We start from the raw sequence: 22,073 nt of genomic DNA on the forward strand, positions 1-22,073 counted from the left end.
TTGCTTTCCAAACAAAAGGCCTGCAGGAGGGCTGGATGTTCGTGGATCCTTTTTGAAGAGAACGACCACTGGAGTCTTCAAAGGGGAGGCAGAAGCCCAAAATGTTAACTCCTTCCCCCACAAAAAAGAAGGGATCTGGCCACTTCATATAAAAATATATTTAAATTATTACACATGCACAATGCAAAATAAAAACAGTGCAACATGAAAGCAAAAAAAAAAGTGCAAATTAGGCCACAGCCCTAAGACTAACATAATACAAGTTCACTACACCACTGGCTAGTTTTACACTTTCACAATTAAATAAAGGGATCAAATAAGTAAGATTGTAATATTGGCAGGGGCACATTATCCTGGGGGTTCTTTAAACATGGCCACTCGTGGAGGATCACAGGCACATATCGCAGTGCTATGGGCCCCACAGCTGTTCAGACAAGGAAAGGGATCATGGAGTGATTGGTGTGAATGTGTTAGTGTGAGTGCATATGTTTGTATTAGTGTGAATGTGTAAGTTTATGTTAGCATAAGTGTGTATGTGTTAATGTGAGTGTGAATGCATGTTAGTGTCATAGTGCGTAAATGTGTGTGCTAGAACATCTAGGAGGAAGGTTCAAGGGGCTGGGAGGGCACTTGGCTTTCAGCTGCATTTTACTCGTTGTCTCCTTGACCCATCTTTTTTATTTTATCTTTATAGATGTTGCTGACCCTATGAAGTGCTTCCATTGATTATAGACAACGTATAAGCTTGGTTAAATAATTTATTTCTTTTAATGAGTTTATTAATCTCACATACTTTAGGGTAGCAGTTTAGGTACTAGTCAGCAACAAATTAGATATACCCAGAAAAATTGGCTGGGATGGCAACCCTATGCTTGTCAGATGTTTTTGAGGGGTATCTAACTCACTAGACACACAACATTACCATCATCATATTAATGCTGCTTATTAGACACACACCCATCAAGGTTATGTAAATCTGGCCCATATGATTGGTTTCGTTTAACCTCCCTCTGTTTGCTGCTGCTTTAAGTAGTTCTCTCCCTACTCAGTAAAACTCACTCTCTAAACCTTCTAAAGATACAACTTGTTTCTGGATCCTATTCCTTTTTTTGGTAAGATTTTTTCCCTTTTGATTTGAATGTTAACATGTATATGCACATTTAATCATAAACTACCCTACATATTTATTTCATTTTGAGATACATTTTTGGCCATTTAAAAACAAATTCTAGCTTTAGCTTTTCCTTTAATATGTGTAGGGTTACAATTTAATTATTAGATTATTAAATACTGTTCATTGCTACATTGGACATTTTTTTCCACGACACTTATCTTTTTTACATGTTGCTAACAGAAGGACATCCATTACTCATTACACATACTGCATGCCAAAACTTACGTAAAATGTAAAATCTAATTGTGTCCTGTTAATATGTGGCTATGCTAGGTGCAGAGGTTCTCCAGGTCACAGGGCACCTCAAAAATTATTGGTGTACAACTGATTTATCAAAGTTGTTTTTATGACCTTTAATGCTAATGGTACAGTATATGTAATAATTAGCAGACATGCCCTGGGTGTTGGTAGCAATCATTTAAGATACTTACATTCTTTGGAACAAATTGTGGAATCTCTGCTCTATAACAAAGTCTGCTTTGGTTCCTTAAGGATGGTTTAAAGGTCATGATACTAGGTCCTGGTGTCCTTCTGGCTTATAACAAAGATGTGTTTGGCCACAGGAGCTTGCACTGTGTGTTGCTATTTATTCCGCACAACGCAACATATCTTCAAGAGAAATATGTGGTTTCGTGTCAAATTGGTTGCATGCGGATTAACAGATATACTGGTATGTGCTTTGCTGTTTTATAATCTACTGAGTTACAATGTAAAACAACCTAAGGGTTTTCCACCTTTGTTTTCATCTGCTGTCAGTATCTCCAGAAACTCAGCTATAATCTAACAAGCTGGGTCTTGTGTTAGATGCTGCTGTTTTGATAAATGTATCTAAGTTACTGTATATTTCAGTGGCAGACTCATCTATAGGTGCAGCTACAGTATATACTCTCATGCCCCTGTTTGTTTGCTTACAGGGGAGGGCAGGAACGTTTTGGTATATGGAACAAGCCCAGCCAAGTGGTGTATGTAGTAATGTAGTAGCTCCTAAAACACATTTAGAACACAGAAACCAGTTAGAGAATCTGATTCCTAATCGTATTTCATTAACTGAGAAGTTCTTTGTAACAGCAATTAAAGTGTTCAGTGCTATTTTAAGAAATATACAGTGCACTTACCTCCACTATAGCACATCCAAGCACAACCACCAAGGAGTAGCTTAGGGATTTTGAATGAATGTCTCAAGTTTGGTTTCATAACCGTTATTATAGAACAAGACCACACTGTCGCAGCTCCCTCAAACATCTCCGCTGATGCAGTGCACCAGATGGTGCCATGGTACTGTGGCGCTTCTTATGAACTGGAGATGGGCCAACATTTTGAATACCATTGTTTAATACCCCAATTACTTTATGGTGACTATATCTCATTAAAGTAGGGTAGGCTCAATTTGCAATGCATCTCAGTATAATTGCACGCTGGGACCAAAACTGGTTGCGTAGGTTTCTTGCTTAACTTCTACATCATGATACCACACCAAATAAAAACAATGATCTTGCTAAAGCAACACGGATCAGTCAAGGCAAAATCCACATGAAGGCTGCATATTATTATCAATGATGAAAGTGCACATACTGTACATATCACTTTCCCAGTCAGTTAATTTCATCATATTTCCGTAATGTTTTTTCCAGGCTAAAATAACCATAAGTAATCACAGCTAACTTTCTCAAGCTATGTAAGCTTTTGTCTAAATTGTGTCTTTGATGGAAACACCTTGCAGCTTTAGGACGAGGTGTGAAAAGTTTTTTATCACATATACTGATATAAAAATCATTAAATCACTGAACCAGGTTATACCAAGTATATTTATTATTGTATAACTAAACATGAATTATAAGTGGTTTACATTAATAGCGGTACATTGATGATTTAGATAAAAAATGTAAACAAATAAAATTGAATATGCCACTTTTTTATTACCATAAAGTTTTATGCAGATCATATCATGCATATTGTTCTGTGTACCATTTCTCCTCTGCATATATTTCCTTCTGTTTCCTTTTCTGCTCATAGTTTTCACGTCTTTTTTTTATAACACTTTCAAAAACCAGTGATCATCTATACCAGCATCACAATTTAGCTGATTGAAATGATAGCGTATACTATCACTGGTACTTTTTGCTTTTAAATTGTGCATTTTTCAGAGCTTTACCACATGCAGCATCACCATAGTTTACAATTAATAATTATTGGACATACGGCCAAATAGGTGTATTAGTTAGTTCATTTATATAGACACACTGCTTATATAATTGTTTAGTATCTGTAAACAATTCTGCCTGTTTCTATTATTAACTCAACTATGGGTTTTCTTTTGTGTTTAATTATGTATGATTTCATGCTGGATATCATAAAATGTTTGATAATTGATCTAAATATAGTAGAGATCTCATTGTAGACAAGACTATTTGAAAAAGATCTTCCAAGAGGCAGAGTTACTTCACTGGTTTCCAGATTGTGCTGATGATATAGCCAGGGCATACTGCTTTGCCCTGCCACACATGATTGGTAGATTCTGGTCATTTGATGATGTCATGTCTCTGTTCTCAGCATCACTTAATGGCCACACAAGGTCAATTTTCCACGTTTGTGCAGATTAATTTCCTGCATTTCGTTTATGCAAATGAATAAAATATTGTTACATATTTGTGAATAATGCCACTAGTAATTTCTTAATGTCAGAGTAATACTTACCAAAATGATTTGTGTTTCTTCTCCCTCTAAAGAAAAATCATGAGTACAAAACCCAAACTTTACTACCTCAATGGAAGGGGCAGAATGGAGTCCATCAGATGGCTACTGGCTGCAGCTGATGTAGAGGTTGGTATGAAGAATAGATTCTTCAATGGTTACCATGCGATGCCAATACATACCTGGACTGACCTGGCCTCCTGTCCTTGTACTTATATACAAAACAATATTTAGGGCCTGGGCCACACCATGTCACTGCTCATCATCTTAATCCCACAAGGTTAAAAATGCCATCCCTTCTTCCACCAGGGCCCAGAAAATGCATCAATATTGGAGGTAAAGATGTGGGGTTTTGCCTCAATGTTGGAAAGCTATGTCATAGCTTTACAGAGACCAAATAAGGAGTCATTGTGTTTACCGAGTCTGAGATTTTCTTTCATTGAGTCAGTTCATTAAAGTTAGAATTATTTAAATTTCAAATCTTTTAGAAAAGATCAGGCTAATTGTTTCAAACGGAAGAGCTCAGTAACGGCTTTAACGGCTTTTTAAAGCTAAATTTCCGGCAAAGCGCCCACTTATTTTAAAAGTAAAATACACAGAATATAACTTGTGGCCAGCAAAACTGTTGTTTACTTTAGCATGGATACCATGTCGATTTGGTACCATCAGATTTTGCACACCTGTTGTTAACATGCTGATTGTTGTTGATTGGTTGAGGCGACCTTTGGATGGGTAGTTAAGGAGATGAGAGAAAACTGATTAGATAACGCTGGCTGTGCCACAGGCTGCTTCCGATCTGAGCTCGCATAAGGAATTTTGAAACTGAATATCTCCAAACAATTATACTGACAAAACCCCAAGCTATCTTTTAATAAAGTACGTTACTTATACCAAAGGCCATTGGTGATGGCAGCGTGAAGTGATGGCAGCGTGACCTTTATTTGTAGTGGTTTTTAAATAACATAATGCCAGACATTGATAGATCAGCTTTAACCCTCGCTTTGCTTGGGGTGATATGAACAACCTTTGCAAATGTAAAACATTAATTTATAGGACACAATCACATCATATTTTGCCATATGTCATCATTTGTTTTTATTTGTCAGTTTGAAGAAGAATTCTTGGAGACAAGAGAACAATATGAACAACTGCTTCGTGGTACTGTCTTCATTTAATTATTTTCTAACAATATATATATATATATAAACAACATATATGCACAAGCATGTTAAACTATTCTATTCGTTTTCTGGAAATTTCAGTCCATTGTTCTGAATGTGCTTTCTCGAGTGGATATTACCGCTGTATCAAGGATCTGTTAAAAATCACAATTGTATCCAGTATGTGATAAGTTTTTGTGTGTGTGAACAAAGTACTAATTTCTTACTAATATATATAATTCCAGTAAAATTGGCTACAATGGTTAGGTGTAAGTGTCATCAACAAGGTAAAAAAAGGCAGGTGACATGACATCAATCCACTGAGAATAATATCCCTATAATACTTTTTGAGATTTTTATATATTGCCAGCAGATTCCATAGAGTTGTTACAACAGATTCAGTAAAATAATTTAAAATCACACACAAAAACAAACTGGTACAAAAGCACAAGAGGGCCCCGACTCGAGCTTACAGTCTAGTCGGTGGTTGAGAGGGAAGTGAAACAGTAGGAGAGGACTGTTTGGATGGGGATGAGTTGATAGTGTCAGGATGATCTGTAGAGGTTGTTCATCGTTCAGATGGCTTGATTAGGATGCTGGCTGAGAGTGCTACGAAGAAAGGTTGTACGCTTCTCAAAAAAAGGTGGGTTTTCAGAGAGGTTTTGAAATTTGTAGGTAGGGATCTCCAGAGAAGGGGTACAGCACATGTGAAATACATGAATACGGGAATGGGAAGAGGTAATGACGGTAGAAGAGAGTAGCAGGTCATGAGAAGAATGAAGAGGGTGGTTAGGGGTTTATTTGGATAAGAGGGTAGAGATATAAGGGGGGTGCAGAGTTGTCAAGGGATCTCAAGATTGTAAGATTGCGAGCAGGGCTCTCTCCACCTAATGTATCGGTTTGTCTTACTTTATCAATTCTCGTCTTGTCATACCCCTTGAATATATGTATTGTATTAAGTGCTGCGTAAATTGTTGGCGCTATATAAATAAAAGATAATAATAATAGGTCAGGCGTTTGAATTTGATTTAGCAGGGTATGGGAGCCAATGTAGTGATTGGCACAGTGGAGCAGCAGATGAGGAATGGTTTGAGATTTGCATAGTTTATGAATTAAGAACAATTGTTTCCTCAGGCAGTTTGGCGGAGAACATAAGCAGCAACATAGGAGAACCCTTTTTAAAACCAGATTACATGTTTTGGAACCCACCCACAGTCTCACCCATCTCACAGTTTAACATGTAATTTAAATGTAAAGTACCAGACATACACAGTATTTTTCTATATAATCGAGAAAGTAAAAAAATAAGAAAATAAAATAGAAAATATATATTTGTATATACTTTGTATAATGCTGTACAATGCTGAAGTAACAAGAGTAGGAAGGGTAGGATTTACTTATTCCACTGCAAAACAGCTCTTGACCAATATAGAATATGACATCTAAAGACAGATTTGTCTTAAAATCTGAGGGTTATATACAAGAAATTTTTCTGAACATTTTAATATATTATTTAATATATTATTCCTACTAAATGGTAGACTATACATATAAAACATAGCATCAATAGAAAGACAAATCTATGATTTGTGTGTATACGCTAACCACCAAAAAGGGAAATTATGTTTCAGCAGACATGGTTACTGTGAGGGAGACCCGTACTCGGACTGAGTAGCTCCGCCATAAAGATCTTCCTTGCCGCTGAAAGCTTAATTGCTCAAGTGATTAACTCTTCATATTCCCCCAAGCGCTAGCCGAGACTTAGTGTGAAACAGAACTCTCTTTATTAAGGACAGCACAGATATATATACAGCAAACATGATAGGATTAAAGGTATAATCCCATCAACCACCAGACAGCCCCAGCCTCCATACAGTTCTATGGCCAGCAATGCCCACCTGACAAAGAGTCTTTATTTTGGGATGATTCCGAGGGAGCGGCATCAATCCCAGGATACCAATGGAGAGCTCAGGGTCCGAAGATGTTATCATCCAAAAAGCGACGTGATCCGACGTTGGGACCCTGAGCAACAGCTTCCCCGGGAACAGTCCGCGCGTTAGCCGGGACAGAGTTCCATAGCCGCGGCTGGGTAAACCCCTTTCCTAAAGATTGGTTATAAAACTAGGGTTCCCGAGCGAGCTCCCTCTTTGTAACCACCACCGAGTGTTGCCCACCACAAGCTTAATGTACCCTCAAAAGAGCCACGTGGTGGGGCAAAGGGCGTCTGTAGCGAAACTGTTCCAATTGTCGGCAGGCGTCTCCGCGGTTCCTAGCCGCCGCACAATTCCATGAATTTGCGGCTAGGTCCCGGTCAGGCCCCAGGCAGGTGGAAAGGTGAGATCCGACAAACATTAGGGGTATACAGGGTCCGTGAGCCTTTATTACTTTGGAAAAACACAAGGTTTGGGTGTAACACAGGAAAACAGGTATGGGGCCAAAATAACAAATAACATAAGGGATAAACTGATGGGCTGTCACAGTTACAATTCCAAGACAGGCCAGGATTTACATAGTAACATAGTTTGTAAGGTTGAAAAAAGACTTAAGTCCATCAAGTTCAACCCTTCTACCTAACCTTCCTATTCTTGATCCAAAAGAAGGCAAAAAACCCCTAATTAAGCTAATTCGAATTCTGCCATCAGGGGGAAAAATTCCTTCTTGACTCCAAGAGGCAATCGGATTTCTCCTTGGATCAAGAAGCTCTTTAATATTAATGTTATTCTATTTATATCCCTGTATGTCATGCCTTTCTAAGAAAATATCGAGGCCCCTTTTGAAGGCATCTAGTGTATTTCATAACACCACCTCCCTTGGCAGTGAATGCCACACCTTTATTGTCCTCACTGTAAAGAATCCCTTCCTTTGTCGTCTATGAAACCTGCGCTCTTCCAGTCTCAGAGAGTGACCTCTTGTTCTTTGTATATTTCTGTTAATAAACAGGTCACTGAAGAGCTCTTTATATTGGCCCTGCGTATATTTATATAATGTTATCATATCCCCTCTGAGACGCCGTTTTTCTAGCGTATATAATTTTAACTTTTTTAGTCTCTCTTCATAACTAGTATCTCCCAATCCCCTTATTAATTTTGTAGCCCTCCTTTGCACTTTTTCTAATTCCATAATGTCCTTTTTGAGGACCGGTGCCCAGAATTGTACCGCATATTCAAGGTGAGGTCTTTCCAATGATCTGTAAAGAGGCAAGATAATATCCTCCTCCCTTGAATCAATACCTCTTTTTATGCATGCCAAAACCTTATTGGCCCTCGCAGTTGCTTGCTGGCATTGCGCACTGTTGTCAAGTCTGTTGTCAACTGTTATTCCTAAATCCTTCTCACTGGTAGTTTCCCCCAAGGATATTCCATTTAAAGAATAGGTCGCATTTTTATTACTTTTACCATAATGCATAACTTTGCATTTCTCTATATTGAACCTCATCTGCCACTTGCACGCCCAGTCCCCAACTCTGTCTAAATCTTCCTGCAAAGAAGAAACATCAAGATTAGTCTGAATTACCCGGCCTAATTTTGTGTCATCAGCAAAAACTGTAACATGGCTCTCAATGCAGCTTGGGAGATCATTTATAAATAAATTAAAAAGAAGAGAACCGAGGACAGACCCTTGAGGCACTCCACTTAATACCTGCGTACAGGCTTTGAAATATTCCCGACCATGAAGGGGTTAGGAAGTGGTTTAATATACCATAGCACCGATGGAATAGTTTGAGTTGAACCATACATTTGATTACAGATAATGATTAATTTCTTATCCCACAGATGGATTTTTGCTGTTTGAGCAACTCCCATTGGTAGAAATTGATGGGATGAGGTTAGTACAGACTAAAGCCATTCTGCACTACATTGCTGGAAAATACAACCTGTACGGAAAGGACCTAAAGGAGAGAGCGTAGTAAGTGCATTTATTATTATTATTATTATTATTATGAAAACAGTATGTAGCAATGAAAATATTAGCCCACATAATTATACTGTATATTTACTAACAAAATGTACAATAAGCTTATGCAAAACTTTGTAATCTAACAAGCACAAGAGACAGGGGCATCTTCTCAGCCTTTAACTTGTGCATTAAAAGTGCATATAGCTTCTGTGGGGTTTTTGGCACTCGATATTGTTGTTTAGGAGGAAGAATTGGCATATCAATTAGTTTCCTTTCCTGGTGTCCTCTCCATTCACCCCTGAACCACCAAAGAGTGTCAGTAACTTAACAAAGGGGAATTAATTGGTTAATAATCGTACAAACCCTGAAAATGGGAAATTAAAATGGTTGCTCACAGTTCCTTAGGTGTATTGCCAACTTCAGAGTGTTGTATTTTGGGAAAAAAGTATAATAACTGTCCCTTTGCATGGTTAATGGTAAAGCAACCCGTCTTTTATTTTAAAATAATTCCAATACATTGCAATATTTTTTCACAATTTTAAAGTCCTTTTGATCCCTGCTGCTGGCAGTTCAATATTGAGCATAGCATTGCCCAAGACATTTTGGGCTATGCTTCCAACTTTGTGGGAACAGTTTGGGAAAGGCCCTTTTTTATTCCAGCATGACTGTGTCCCATTGCACAAAGCAAAGTCCATAAAGACATCGTGGATGAGTTTGGTGTAGAAGAACTTGAGTGGACCACACAGAGCCCTGACCTCAACCCCATCGAACACCTTTGAGATAAACTGGAACGGTCATTACGAGCCATGCCTTCTCGATCAACATGAGTGTCTGACCTCACAAATGCTATACTGGATGAATAGGAAACAATTCCCATAGAAATACCCCAAAATCTAGTGGAACACCTCCCCAGAAGAGTGAAAGCTGTTATAGCTGCAAAGGGGGGACCAACTGCATATTAATGTCTATGTAGTTAGAATGCAATGTCATAAATGCTTATGTCCATATATTATACATACTGTATGCGTTAATAGTTGAACCTTATGTGTTTTTCTTCCCATGGTTTGCATTTAGCATTGACATGTATGTAGAGGGGACTTCAGAGCTTATGGCACTGATCCTTTCTTCCATCTTCTTGCCAGAACCGGACAAAGCAAAGCAGCTAGAGCTTGCTAAACAGAGAGCAATGAAACGATATTTCCCTGTCTTTGAAAACGTATGTATTTTCTTTAGAGTGCCAAAATTATAAATATTGCTCATATCTCTGTGCACATTCCTGGGCGGTGCATTTAAAACATTGTTATGGGGACTCCCATGATAAGTTCATGCACGCATAGCTTCATGCTTGAGCCTGTAACACTTGTAGATGCAGACATGACATAGTTTCTTTCAAGTAGAGCTTCAAATTAAAATTATTTTAAATTATTAGATTTGTCACTGGGCAAGAAGGCTGGTGATATTGGTGATCACTGTGTAAAAATGTACTAAAACTTTGCACTCTAGTGCTGTATTGAGCTTTTTCAGTACAGTGCATTTAAAACTCCTAAAAGACTTCATGTGCATTGTGAACAGTCAACCCTAGTGAACTTTTCATGCAAGAAGGCCTGAGATGGCACGGTTGTATAAGTAAATCAGTATGTTGACTTTCAAGAAATCTTGCCAAGTTAAGAAATGGACCCTTTCTATACATAAACTTCATTGGTTTACTTTTCTGACAGAGCCATTTTTAGACAAAAGTGAATTGTCTGAGTGGGGGAATGTGGTCCTCATGTGGGCCACCAAGACCTTGGCCGGGTCCTCCAACAGCACTGACTCCTCCTTCTCAGGTTTCTGCAGCTTAGTGCAAGGATGTTAGAACCCAGTGCTTAACAGGCCAATGGTGCTGTTGTAGTTCTCAGTTTCTTGAGTACACCATGGCAGATAATAAGCAATATCATGCCATACTGCATAGACAACGATGTGGGGCTTCAAGTGTTTTTTTTGTTTTTTTTTTATTTGTTTTTGGGGTCAGACCAAATTGGGAATACGTTAAGTGATCAAGAAAGGAACTGATGGGGTGGAAAGGGTCAAAAGTGCGACTATGGAAAAGGATTGCACAAACAGAGAAAAACAAGACTAGGGAGCAAAAAAGGTGTTGGGAAAGATTAACATTCAAGTCCCTGGGACAGAATTCCAATAGCACTGCTGGCTTTATTCATAATCAAAACATAACCCCTGAATTTAACTTTGCACTTGGAGAACAGATGCCTTGGTTAATCTATTTATCTGAATTATTTATGACACAGCAAAGTTACGATCTTGGTAATTGATTTTAATATTTTGCATTACTGGATGTCTGGAATCCATTCCTTTATGCATTTTCCATTTGATTTTATGGCCAGTCCTAAAATGACTAATGAGGAATACATCTGCAAAACATCTAGTATAACAAATGTTTTGGTATGAAATAATTATTTGCAGGTTTTAGAAGATCAGGATTACTTGGTTGGGAACCAGTTAAGCTGGGCAGACATACAGCTGCTGGAGGCTATACTAATGGTTGAGGAGGTTCATGATGATGTCTTACCTCACTTTCCTTTGCTTCAGGTGAGTGTGGCAATATACGGTAATACAGTATATATAGCACCTAGGCTCACCCCTGATACGTTAATAATATACATTGGTACACACTCATGCTAACACCAAATAGTGACACACTGTCAGGCCCCATTCAGGCTGCGGAGCTTCTTATCTCTAGTTTCCCCTGTCTCTCCACAGTTCCCCTGTCTCGCTGTAATCCATTCCTGGATTTCCTTATGCTCTCTCCTGCACTTCTGATTTTTTACTCCAGTTCTGCTCTTAGCTTCAGCTTTTGTTTTCTTTATAAGGTGTGCCCCACCCTTTTGTTATGTTTGTCTCAGTCTGCAGTCTCTAGGTATGTTTTATCTCTGTTCTGTGTTTAGATTCAATGTTTAGTTTCAGTTTATTAGTAATTCAGTAGGCAGGGTTTAGCATGTGTCATGTGTCAGTCTTTCATGTGCCTTTGCCCTCTTTTTCCTGAATCATCTGAGGATCTCGGCTCCTACTCCATCGCGCGTTCCTTGCCTTGTTCCCTGCCCTATGTTGTGTCCTGTACCATGTATGTTTTCGCTAGCTCGGTTTCACGGCCTGTCCCCCCTGCTCGCTATGTTTATGCAGCATTCCACACATTTCTCTGTTGAGCTAGGTCTCTGTATTTCATATTTCACGCCAGGCAGCACAATGTCTTTGGGCCGACGCTGACACTAGCACGCACTTATAGACAACTGATTAGTTCCAAAACTGAATACATGGACTGAAAGGGCCTAAGCAATGATCATAGTTGTAATCTAACACTCACAGGACTATATTAGGTGGTGACCACTTTGTAACTGTATGTTCCATTTTACTCACAACACATCACTATGCAAAATCTTTTCTGCCGTTTCTAGACTTTTAAAGAAAGAACAAGCAAGATCCCATCTATTAAAAAATTCCTGGAACCTGGAAGTCAGAAGAAGCCTGTGGCTACTGACAAATACATATCAACTGTACGGGAGGTGTTCCAGTTTTAATTCAGCATTTATAGACTGATCTGGATCTATACCCATTGTACAGCGCTATGGCGCTACATAAAACAATAAATAATAATAATGCAGGACCTGTAGAAATGTATATAATTTACTTTATCCCAATCTTTATTTCTAATGAAAAATGCAAACTGTAAACACCTGGGGTGGTGGCACCATAACACAACAAATTTAGCTTTGCCAGTATTTCCTTGTAATACTGTAAAACCTTGGGTATAGCACCCTTTTTTTTCAAGAATCTTAAAAAGGGGCACATATTATAGTGGAGTACTTAAAGCTGAAATAAATAAATAAATACATCTTACCTTTGAGACATGTTTGCAACACTGTCTGCATCTGAGAGCCGGGAAATGATGTCATATCCCGGCACTCAGACTCTGGCAGCATGCTTGGACTAAGCGAATGCTGATGGAGAGGCCTTTGCAGGTTTTTTCATGTGTTTATTTATTTCATAAGATAACTGTTGTTTTCATATAAACTTCGAAATATGCTGATGTATCTTCCAAAACCTCTATATTACTTGCCTCAAAAAGATGCATGCATGCCATAATATGAGAAACCATACATATTATCTACTTAATACAGACATTGTACACTGACCACTGAAATACTAGTACCGGTATTTGAAATTAATAACTGGATATATGTGTATAAAATATACATTGCACATGGGAAACCAGTTTGACAAACCATATTAACATGAATTACTGAGTGTTAGGCAGTCAGTCTCTGTCCTCAAATGAATGTTTGCCAGAAGCAAGTAATAATTATCAGATAAAGTGGATGTTGGCAAGTGGTTACCTGTAACAGGGCAGGGTGAAACTGTCTGCTGCCAAGCCTTTGTACAGAACATAAAAATGATCATCTGTATAAAAAGTGTGAAACACACTTAAAACTGAGTGACCTTAAACATACATAATAGTTATCTTCAGGAGTCCAAAGGTATTAAGGGATAAAGCCTTATTTGGTGCTAAAAATCACATATTAAAAACAAGAATTCTATGTTTTGTTGAGACCCTTTAAAAAGACCCAGATATTTTTTGTGGGTACATTTCCTTTTGTGAATATCCAACACTTACACTACATGACAAAGTCAATGACTAACCCCCAGTGTTATCTTTGTAATTTCGCATAGATTTTTCACAAACATTTTTTACACAGTGATTTCTCGGGTCTCTACGAAGAGTGGCAGCTATAGAATACAGGTTTCCCGACTGTTGTATACTCCCTTGATTTAGTTGTGGCCATCACTCTTTTGTTTTAAAGTGTACTATAATGTACTAAGTTAAGGAAACTAATCACGTTATTTAATGCCCTGTTAAGTACTGGTTTACATCACAATAATCTACAGTGAAATTATTCTAGGTCTGTGAGCTTCCCAAGTCTAGATGAGAATTCTTCCTCTTCCTCACGTACATCAATATATCCACTGTGATGATAAACTATCATTCAACACACTTTTATCCCCAGGTAAAATAGATTAAATTCATTAAACGCATACAGATGACACTGCATTTAGTTTTACAAGCTAGCAATTTATTAATGTAAATATGTAAACTCTTGTAGAAATGCATCAGGAAAGTTTGTATAAAAATGTAAAAAAAATGCTAATTGTAAGAAGTAGCTTTAAAATGATTCAGTTTCTTAATGATATATCCTAAAAATAAATCATTAACCAGTGCTTTTAGATAAATGAATACACATCAATACAGCACCACACAGGATGCGGCATTGTATGGTGAACTCAAACATCCCCATCCTCCACCTCATCAACAGGAACGCTATCAGAAGATCACCTACAAGCGCAGGTACAGTAGACCTCTGATATTATTAAATTGCTGAAAACCCCCCAGATGAAACCCTACGAAGAGATCCACAAGTTATGTTTTAGGATCCACATACATACCGAGGTTAAATAAGCATACTGGCCAAACCATTACAGCCCATGTGATTAGGCAGATAACTGTACCAAATAATCTTTACATGGATTTAATACATAAAATAACTAACCGGAATTAGTATGCAATCTATTCAGAACAAATATCAGTGCAGATTCAATGTTAAATTATATTGCATAAGCAGGAGGTCCAGAGGGACAACTGATCATTGGCAAGCTTCTCAGGTAGTCTCCCATCCAGGTACTAACCAGGCCCAAACCTGCTTAGCTTCCGAGATCAGAGGAGATCAAGCGCATTCAGGGTGGTATGGCCTCTGGTGTGAAAGCTTTTTATTTTACTTCTCTTATTCTGTTGCTGCTGCTGCTTGTCGTCAGACAGAAAGAATTATAAGCTCTGGGACAGGACAGAGAAGGTGAGAAGGTTCAAATAGGGGTTTAAAGCTTTGATGATGAGCAAGAAACACATGGCAAAAAGCTCTCCCCGGACTGTGAGAAAAGAAAAAGCCTACAACACCTAGAATTCCCAGACGGTCTCCCATCCTGGTACTAACCAGGGCCAACACTGCTTAGCTTCCGAGACCAGACGAGATCGGGCGCTTTCAGGGTGGTATGGCCGGAAGTGTGAAAGCTTTTTATTTTACTTCTCTTATTCTGTTGCTGCTGCTGCTTGTCGTCAGACAGAAAGAATTATAAGCCCTGGGACAGGACAGAGAAGGTGAGAAGGTTCAAATAAGGGTTTAAAGATTTGATGATGAGCAAGAAACACATGGCAAAAAGCTCTCCCCAGACTGTGAGAAAAGAAAAAGCCTACAGCACCTGGTATTCCCAAGTGGTCTCCCATCCAGGTACTAACCAGACCCAACTCTGCTTCGCTTTCAAGATCAGACGAGATTGGGTGGTTTCAGGGTGGTATGGCTGCAGGTGTGAAAGCTTTTTATGTTACTTCTCTTATTCTGTTGCTGCTGCTGCTTGTAGTGAGACAGAAATAATTATAAGCTCTGGGACAGGACAGAGAAGGTGAGAAGGTTCAAATAAGGGTTTAAAGCTTTAATGATGAGCAAGAAACATGGCAAAAAGCTCTCCCTGGACTGTGAGAAAAGAAAAAGCCTACAACACCTGGTATTCCCAGATGGTCTCCCATCCAGGTACTAACCAGGCCCAAACCTGCTTAGCTTCCGAGATCAGACGAGATCAGGCGCTTTCAGGGTGGTATGGCCGCAGGTGTGAAAGCTTTTTATTTTACTTCTCTTATTCTGTTGCTGCCGCTGCTTGTCGTCAGACAAAGAATTATAATCTCTGGGACAGGACAGAGAAGGTGAGAAGGTTCAAATAAGGGTTTAAAGCTTTGATGATGAGCAAGAAACACATGGCAAAAAGCTCTCCCCGGACTGTGAGAAAAGAAAAAGCCGACAACACCTGGTATTCCCAAGTGGTCTCCCATCCAGGTACTAACCAGGCCCAACCCTGCTCAGGTTCCGAGATCAGGTGCTTTCAGGGTGGTATGGCCGCATGTGTGAAAGTTTTTTTATTTTACTTCTCTTATTCTGTTGCTGCTGGTGCTTGTCGTCAGACAGAAATAATTATAAGCTCTGGGACAGGACAGAGAAGGTGAGAAGGTTCAAATAAGGGTTTAAAGCTTTGATGATGTGCAAGAAACACATGGCAAAAAGCTCTCCCCGGACAGTGAGAAAAGAAGAAGCCTACAACACCTGGTATTCCCAGGCGGTCTCCCATGCAGGCACTTACCAGGTCCAACCATGCATAGCTTCCGAGATCAGGCGCTTTCAGGGTGGTATGGCCACAGGTGTGAAAGCTTTTTATTTTACTTCTCTTATTCTGTTGCTGCTGCTGCTTCTGCTGCTTCTGCTTCTGCTGCTTCTGCTTCTGCTGCTTCTGCTGATTCTGCTGCTTCTGCTTGTCATCAGACAGAAAGAATTATAAGCCCTGGGACAAAACAGAGAAGGTGAGAAGGTTCAAATAAGGGTTTAAAGCTTTGATGATGAGCAAGAAACACATGGCAAAAAGCTCTCCCCGGACTGTGAGAAAAGAAAAAGCCTACAACATCTGGTATTCCCTAGCGGTCTCCCATCCAGGTACTAACCAGGCCCAAACCTGCTTAGCTTCCGAGATCAGGCGCTTTCAGGGTGGTATGGCCGCAGGTGTGAAAGCTTTTGATTTTACTTCTCTTATTCTGTTGCTGCTGCTGCTTGTCGTCAGACAGAAATAATTATAAGCTCCGGGACAGGACAGATAAGGGAGAAGGTTCGAATAAGGGTTTAAAGCTTTGATGATGAGCAAGAAACACATGGCAAAAAGCTCTCCCTGGACTGTGAGAAAAGAAAAAGCCTACAACACCTGGAATTCCCAGGCGGTCTCTCATCCAGGTACTAACCAGGCCCAACCTTGCTTAGCTTCCAAAATCAAACGAGATCGGGCGCTTTCAGGGTGGTATGGCTGCAGGTGTAAAAGCATTTTATTTTACTTCTCTTATTCTGTTGCTGCTGCTGCTTGTCGTCAGACAGAAAGAATTATAAGCCCTGGGACAGGACAGAGAAGGTGAGAAGGTTCAAATAAGGGTTTAAAGCTTTGATGATGAGCAAGAAACACATGGCAAATAGCTCTCCCCGGACTGTGAGAAAAGAAAAAGCCTACGACACCTGGTGTTCCCAGGCGGTCTCCCATCCAGGTACTAACCAGGCCCAACCCTGCTTAGCTTCTGAGATCAGGCGCTTTCAGGGTGGTATGGCCGCAGGTGTGAAAGCTTTTTATTTTACTTCTCTTATTCTGTTGCTGCTGCTGCTTCTGCTGCTTCTGCTTCTGCTGCTTCTGCTTCTGCTGCTTCTGCTGATTCTGCTGCTTCTGCTTGTCATCAGACAGAAAGAATTATAAGCCCTGGGACAAAACAGAGAAGGTGAGAAGGTTCAAATAAGGGTTTAAAGCTTTGATGATGAGCAAGAAACACATGGCAAAAAGCTCTCCCCGGACTGTGAGAAAAGAAAAAGCCTACAACATCTGGTATTCCCTAGCGGTCTCCCATCCAGGTACTAACCAGGCCCAAACCTGCTTAGCTTCCGAGATCAGGCGCTTTCAGGGTGGTATGGCCGCAGGTGTGAAAGCTTTTGATTTTACTTCTCTTATTCTGTTGCTGCTGCTGCTTGTCGTCAGACAGAAATAATTATAAGCTCCGGGACAGGACAGATAAGGGAGAAGGTTCGAATAAGGGTTTAAAGCTTTGATGATGAGCAAGAAACACATGGCAAAAAGCTCTCCCTGGACTGTGAGAAAAGAAAAAGCCTACAACACCTGGAATTCCCAGGCGGTCTCTCATCCAGGTACTAACCAGGCCCAACCTTGCTTAGCTTCCAAAATCAAACGAGATCGGGCGCTTTCAGGGTGGTATGGCTGCAGGTGTAAAAGCATTTTATTTTACTTCTCTTATTCTGTTGCTGCTGCTGCTTGTCGTCAGACAGAAAGAATTATAAGCCCTGGGACAGGACAGAGAAGGTGAGAAGGTTCAAATAAGGGTTTAAAGCTTTGATGATGAGCAAGAAACACATGGCAAATAGCTCTCCCCGGACTGTGAGAAAAGAAAAAGCCTACGACACCTGGTGTTCCCAGGCGGTCTCCCATCCAGGTACTAACCAGGCCCAACCCTGCTTAGCTTCTGAGATCAGGCGCTTTCAGGGTGGTATGGCTGTGGGTGTAAAAGATTTGTATTTTACTTCTCTTATTCTGTTGCTGCTGCTGCTGCTGCTGCTGCTGCTGCTGCTTCTGCTTCTGCTTCTGCTTCTGCTTGTCCTCAGACAGAAAGAATTATAAGCCCTGGGACAGGACAGAGAAGGTGAGAAGGTTCAAATAAGGGTTTAAAGCTTTGATGATGAGCAATAAACACATGGCAAAAAGCTCTCCCCGGACTGTGAGAAAAGAAAATGCCTACAACACGTGGTATTCCCAGGCGGTCTCCCATCCAGCTACTAACCAAACCCAAACCTGCTTAGCTTCCGAGATCAGACGCTTTCAGGGTGGTATGGCTGCAGGTGTGAAAGCTTTTTATTTTACTTCTCTTATTCTGCTGTTGCTGCTGCTGCTTGTTGTCAGACAGAAAGAATTATAAGCCCTGGGACAGGACAGAGAAGGTGAGAAGGTTCAAATAAGGGTTTAAAGCTTTGATGATGAGCAAGAAACACATGGCAAAAAGCTCTCCCTGGACTGTGAGAAAAGAAAAGGCCTACAACACCTGGTATACCCACGTGGTCTCCCATCCAGATACTAACCAGGCCCAACCCTGCTTAGCTTCCGAGATCAGACGAGATCGGGCGCTTTCAGGGTGGTATAGATGCAGGCGTGAAAGCTTTTTATTTTACTTCTCTTATTCTGTTGCTGCTGCTGCTTGTCGTCAGACAGAAAGAATTATAAGCCCTGGGACAGGACAGAGAAGGTGAGAAGGTTCAAATAAGGGTTTAAAGCTTTGATGATGAGCAAGAAACACATGGCAAAAAGCTCTCCCCGGACAGTGAGAAAAGAAAAAGCCTACAACACCTGGTATTCCCAGGCGGTCTCCCATCCAGATACTAACCAGGACCAACCTTGATTAGTTTCCAAGATCAGACGCTTTCAGGGTGGTATGGCTGCAGGTGTGAAGGCTTTTTATTTTACTTCTCTTATTCTGCTGCTGCTGCTGCTGCTTGTCATCAGACAGAAATAATTATAAGCTCTGGGACAGGACAGAGAAGGTGAGAAGGTTCAAATAAGGGTTTAAAGCTTTGATGATGAGCAAGAAACACATGGCAAAAAGCTCTCCCCGGACTGTGAGAAAAGAAAAAGCCTACAACACATGGTATTCCCAGGCAGTCTCCCATCCAGATACTAACCAGGCCCAACCCTGCTTAGCTTCCAAGATCAGACGCTTTCTGGGTGGTACGGCCACAGGTATGAAGACTTTTTATTTTACTTCTCTTATTCTGTTGCTGCTGCTGCTTGTGGTCAGACAGAAAGAATTATAAGCCCTGGGACAGGACAGAGAAGGTGAGAAGGTTCAAATAAGGGTTTAAAGCTTTGATGATGAGCAAGAAACACATGGCAAAAATCTCTCCCCGGACTGTGAGAAAAGAAAAAGCCTACAACACCTGGTATTCCCAGGCGATCTCCCATCCAGGTACTAACCAGGCCTAACCCTGCTTAGCTTCCGAGATCAGGAGCTTTCAGGGTGGTATGGCCGCAGGTGTGAAAGCTTTTTATTTTACTTCTCTTATTCTGTTGCTGCTGCTGCTGCTGCTGCTGCTTGTCATCAGACAGAAATAATTATAAGCTCTGGGACAGGACAGAGAAGATGAGAAGGTTCAAATAAGGGTTTAAAGCTTTGATGATGAGCAAGAAACACATGGCAAAAAGCTCTCCCCGGACTGTGAGAAAAGAAAAAGCCTACAACACGTGGTATTCCCAGGCGGTCTCCCATGCAGGTACTAATCAGGCCCAACCCTGCTTAGCTTCCAAGATCAGACGAGATCAGGCGCTTTCAGGGTGGTATGGCTGATGGTGTGAAAGCTGTTTATTTTACTTCTCTTATTCTGTTGCTGCTTGTGCTTGTCGTCAGACAGAAAGAAGGTGAGAAGGTGAGAAGGTTGAAATAAGGGTTTAAAGCTTTGATGATGAGCAAGAAACACATGGCAAAAAGCTCTACCCGGACAGTGAGAAAAGAAAAAGCCTACAACACCTGGTATTCCCAGGGAGTCTCCCATTCAGGTACTAACCAGGCCCAACCCTGCTTAGCTTTCAAGATCTGATGAGATCAGGTGCTTTTAGGGTGGTATGGACTGAGGTGTGAAAGCTTTTTATTTTACTTCTCTTATTCTGTTGCTGCTGCTGCTTGTCGTCAGACAGAAAGAATTATAAGCCCTGGGACAGGACAGAGAAGGTGAGAAGGTTCAAATAAGGGTTTAAAGCTTTGATGATGAGCAAGAAACACATGGCAAAAAGCTCTCCCCGGACTGTGAGAAAAGAAAAACCCTACAATACCTGGTATTCCCTGGCGGTCTCCCATCCAGGTACTAACCAGGCCCAACCCTGCTTAGCTTCTGAAATCAGACGAGATCAGGTGCTTTCAGGGTGGTATGGCTGCAGGTGTGAAAGCTTTTTATTTTACTTCTCATATTCTGTTGCTGCTGCTGCTGCTGCTGCTTGTCATCAGACAGAAATAATTATAAGCTCTGGGACTGGACAGAGAAGGTGAAAAGGTTCAAATAAGGGTTTAAAGCTTTGATGATGAGCAAGAAACACATGGCAAAAAGCTCTCCCCGGACAGTGAGAAAAGAAAAAGCCTACAACACCTGGTATTCCCAGGCGGTCTCCCATCCAGATACTAACCAGGACCAACCTTGATTAGTTTCCGAGATCAGACGCTTTCAGGGTGGTATGGCTGCAGGTGTGAAAGCTTTTTATTTTACTTCTCTTATTCTGCTGCTGTTGCTGCTGCTGCTTGTCGTCAGACAGAAAGAATTATAAGCCCTGGGACAGGACAGAGAAGGTGAGAAGGTTCAAATAAGGGTTTAAAGCTTTGATGATGAGCAAGAAACATGGCAAAAAGCTCTCCCTGGACTGTGAGAAAAGAAAAGGCCTACAACACCTGGCATTCCCACGTGGTCTCCCATCCAGATACTAACCAGGCCCAACCCTGCTTAGCTTCCGAGATCAGACGAGATCGGGCGCTTTCAGGGTGGTATAGATGCAGGCGTGAAAGCTTTTTATTTTACTTCTCTTATTCTGTTGCTGCTGCTGCTTGTCGTCAGACAGAAAGAATTATAAGCCCTGGGACAGGACAGAGAAGGTGAGAAGGTTCAAATAAGGGTTTAAAGCTTTGATGATGAGCAAGAAACACATGGCAAAAAGCTCTCCCCGGACAGTGAGAAAAGAAAAAGCCTACAACACCTGGTATTCCCAGGCGGTCTCCCATCCAGATACTAACCAGGACCAACCTTGATTAGTTTCCGAGATCAGACGCTTTCAGGGTGGTATGGCTGCAGGTGTGAAAGCTTTTTATTTTACTTCTCTTATTCTGCTGCTGCTGCTGCTGCTTGTCATCAGACAGAAATAATTATAAGCTCTGGGACAGGACAGAGAAGGTGAGAAGGTTCAAATAAGGGTTTAAAGCTTTGATGATGAGCAAGAAACACATGGCAAAAAGCTCTCCCCGGACTGTGAGAAAAGAAAAAGCCTACAACACCTGGTATTCCCAGGCAGTCTCCCATCCAGATACTAACCAGGCCCAACCCTGCTTAGCTTCCAAGATCAGACAAGACCAGGAGCTTTCTGGGTGGTATGGCCACAGGTATGAAGACTTTTTATTTTACTTCTCTTATTCTGTTGCTGCTGCTGCTTGTGGTCAGACAGAAAGAATTATAAGCCCTGGGACAGGACAGAGAAGGTGAGAAGGTTCAAATAAGGGTTTAAAGCTTTGATGATGAGCAAGAAACACATGGCAAAAATCTCTCCCCGGACTGTGAGAAAAGAAAAAGCCTACAACACCTGGTATTCCCAGGAGATCTCCCATCCAGGTACTAACCAGGCCTAACCCTGCTTAGCTTCCGAGATCAGGAGCTTTCAGGGTGGTATGGCCGCAGGTGTGAAAGCTTTTTATTTTACTTCTCTTATTCTGTTGCTGCTGCTGCTTG

At 40.8% G+C, this 22,073-nt stretch overlaps 1 protein-coding gene, 5 non-coding genes and 13 pseudogenes across 6 annotated transcripts; 1 reads left to right on the forward strand and 18 right to left on the reverse strand.

Annotated features, from left to right (window-relative positions):
- Nucleotides 1-1,041: 1,041 nt before the first annotated feature.
- Nucleotides 1,042-12,590, forward strand: LOC128483439 (glutathione S-transferase 3-like). The gene is made up of 7 exons (XM_053459641.1): nucleotides 1,042-1,112; nucleotides 3,901-3,994; nucleotides 4,972-5,023; nucleotides 8,799-8,931; nucleotides 9,997-10,138; nucleotides 11,383-11,508; nucleotides 12,372-12,590. Exons 2-7 carry the CDS (start codon nucleotides 3,908-3,910, stop codon nucleotides 12,492-12,494), a joined length of 663 nt encoding a protein of 220 aa, XP_053315616.1. The 5' UTR covers nucleotides 1,042-1,112; nucleotides 3,901-3,907; the 3' UTR covers nucleotides 12,495-12,590.
- Nucleotides 12,591-14,908: 2,318 nt separating this feature from the next.
- Nucleotides 14,909-15,027, reverse strand: LOC128487423 (uncharacterized; annotated as a pseudogene).
- A 183-nt stretch (nucleotides 15,028-15,210) lies between these two features.
- Nucleotides 15,211-15,329, reverse strand: LOC128486890 (5S ribosomal RNA). The gene has a single exon (XR_008353162.1). It is a non-coding gene; the product is annotated as a 5S ribosomal RNA (ribosomal RNA).
- Nucleotides 15,330-15,510: 181 nt separating this feature from the next.
- LOC128486456 (5S ribosomal RNA) lies at nucleotides 15,511-15,629 on the reverse strand. The gene has a single exon (XR_008352752.1). It is a non-coding gene; the product is annotated as a 5S ribosomal RNA (ribosomal RNA).
- Nucleotides 15,630-15,810: 181 nt separating this feature from the next.
- On the reverse strand, nucleotides 15,811-15,919 carry LOC128487828 (uncharacterized; annotated as a pseudogene).
- Nucleotides 15,920-16,458: 539 nt separating this feature from the next.
- Nucleotides 16,459-16,567, reverse strand: LOC128487808 (uncharacterized; annotated as a pseudogene).
- A 182-nt stretch (nucleotides 16,568-16,749) lies between these two features.
- LOC128487045 (uncharacterized) lies at nucleotides 16,750-16,868 on the reverse strand (annotated as a pseudogene).
- Nucleotides 16,869-17,051: 183 nt separating this feature from the next.
- LOC128487001 (uncharacterized) lies at nucleotides 17,052-17,160 on the reverse strand (annotated as a pseudogene).
- Nucleotides 17,161-17,406: 246 nt separating this feature from the next.
- Nucleotides 17,407-17,515, reverse strand: LOC128487809 (uncharacterized; annotated as a pseudogene).
- Nucleotides 17,516-17,697: 182 nt separating this feature from the next.
- LOC128487046 (uncharacterized) lies at nucleotides 17,698-17,816 on the reverse strand (annotated as a pseudogene).
- A 183-nt stretch (nucleotides 17,817-17,999) lies between these two features.
- Nucleotides 18,000-18,108, reverse strand: LOC128487594 (uncharacterized; annotated as a pseudogene).
- A 523-nt stretch (nucleotides 18,109-18,631) lies between these two features.
- On the reverse strand, nucleotides 18,632-18,750 carry LOC128486381 (5S ribosomal RNA). Its single transcript, XR_008352681.1, has one exon. It is a non-coding gene; the product is annotated as a 5S ribosomal RNA (ribosomal RNA).
- Nucleotides 18,751-19,520: 770 nt separating this feature from the next.
- On the reverse strand, nucleotides 19,521-19,629 carry LOC128487738 (uncharacterized; annotated as a pseudogene).
- A 195-nt stretch (nucleotides 19,630-19,824) lies between these two features.
- Nucleotides 19,825-19,943, reverse strand: LOC128487367 (uncharacterized; annotated as a pseudogene).
- A 164-nt stretch (nucleotides 19,944-20,107) lies between these two features.
- Nucleotides 20,108-20,226, reverse strand: LOC128487656 (uncharacterized; annotated as a pseudogene).
- Nucleotides 20,227-20,409: 183 nt separating this feature from the next.
- On the reverse strand, nucleotides 20,410-20,528 carry LOC128486521 (5S ribosomal RNA). The gene has a single exon (XR_008352814.1). It is a non-coding gene; the product is annotated as a 5S ribosomal RNA (ribosomal RNA).
- Nucleotides 20,529-21,016: 488 nt separating this feature from the next.
- On the reverse strand, nucleotides 21,017-21,135 carry LOC128485815 (5S ribosomal RNA). The gene has a single exon (XR_008352142.1). It is a non-coding gene; the product is annotated as a 5S ribosomal RNA (ribosomal RNA).
- A 478-nt stretch (nucleotides 21,136-21,613) lies between these two features.
- Nucleotides 21,614-21,732, reverse strand: LOC128487680 (uncharacterized; annotated as a pseudogene).
- Nucleotides 21,733-21,915: 183 nt separating this feature from the next.
- On the reverse strand, nucleotides 21,916-22,024 carry LOC128487717 (uncharacterized; annotated as a pseudogene).
- Nucleotides 22,025-22,073: the final 49 nt, after the last annotated feature.

Source organism: Spea bombifrons, chromosome 3 (genome assembly GCF_027358695.1).
Source record: "Spea bombifrons isolate aSpeBom1 chromosome 3, aSpeBom1.2.pri, whole genome shotgun sequence".
Classification (NCBI taxonomy): Eukaryota; Metazoa; Chordata; class Amphibia; order Anura; family Pelobatidae; genus Spea; species Spea bombifrons.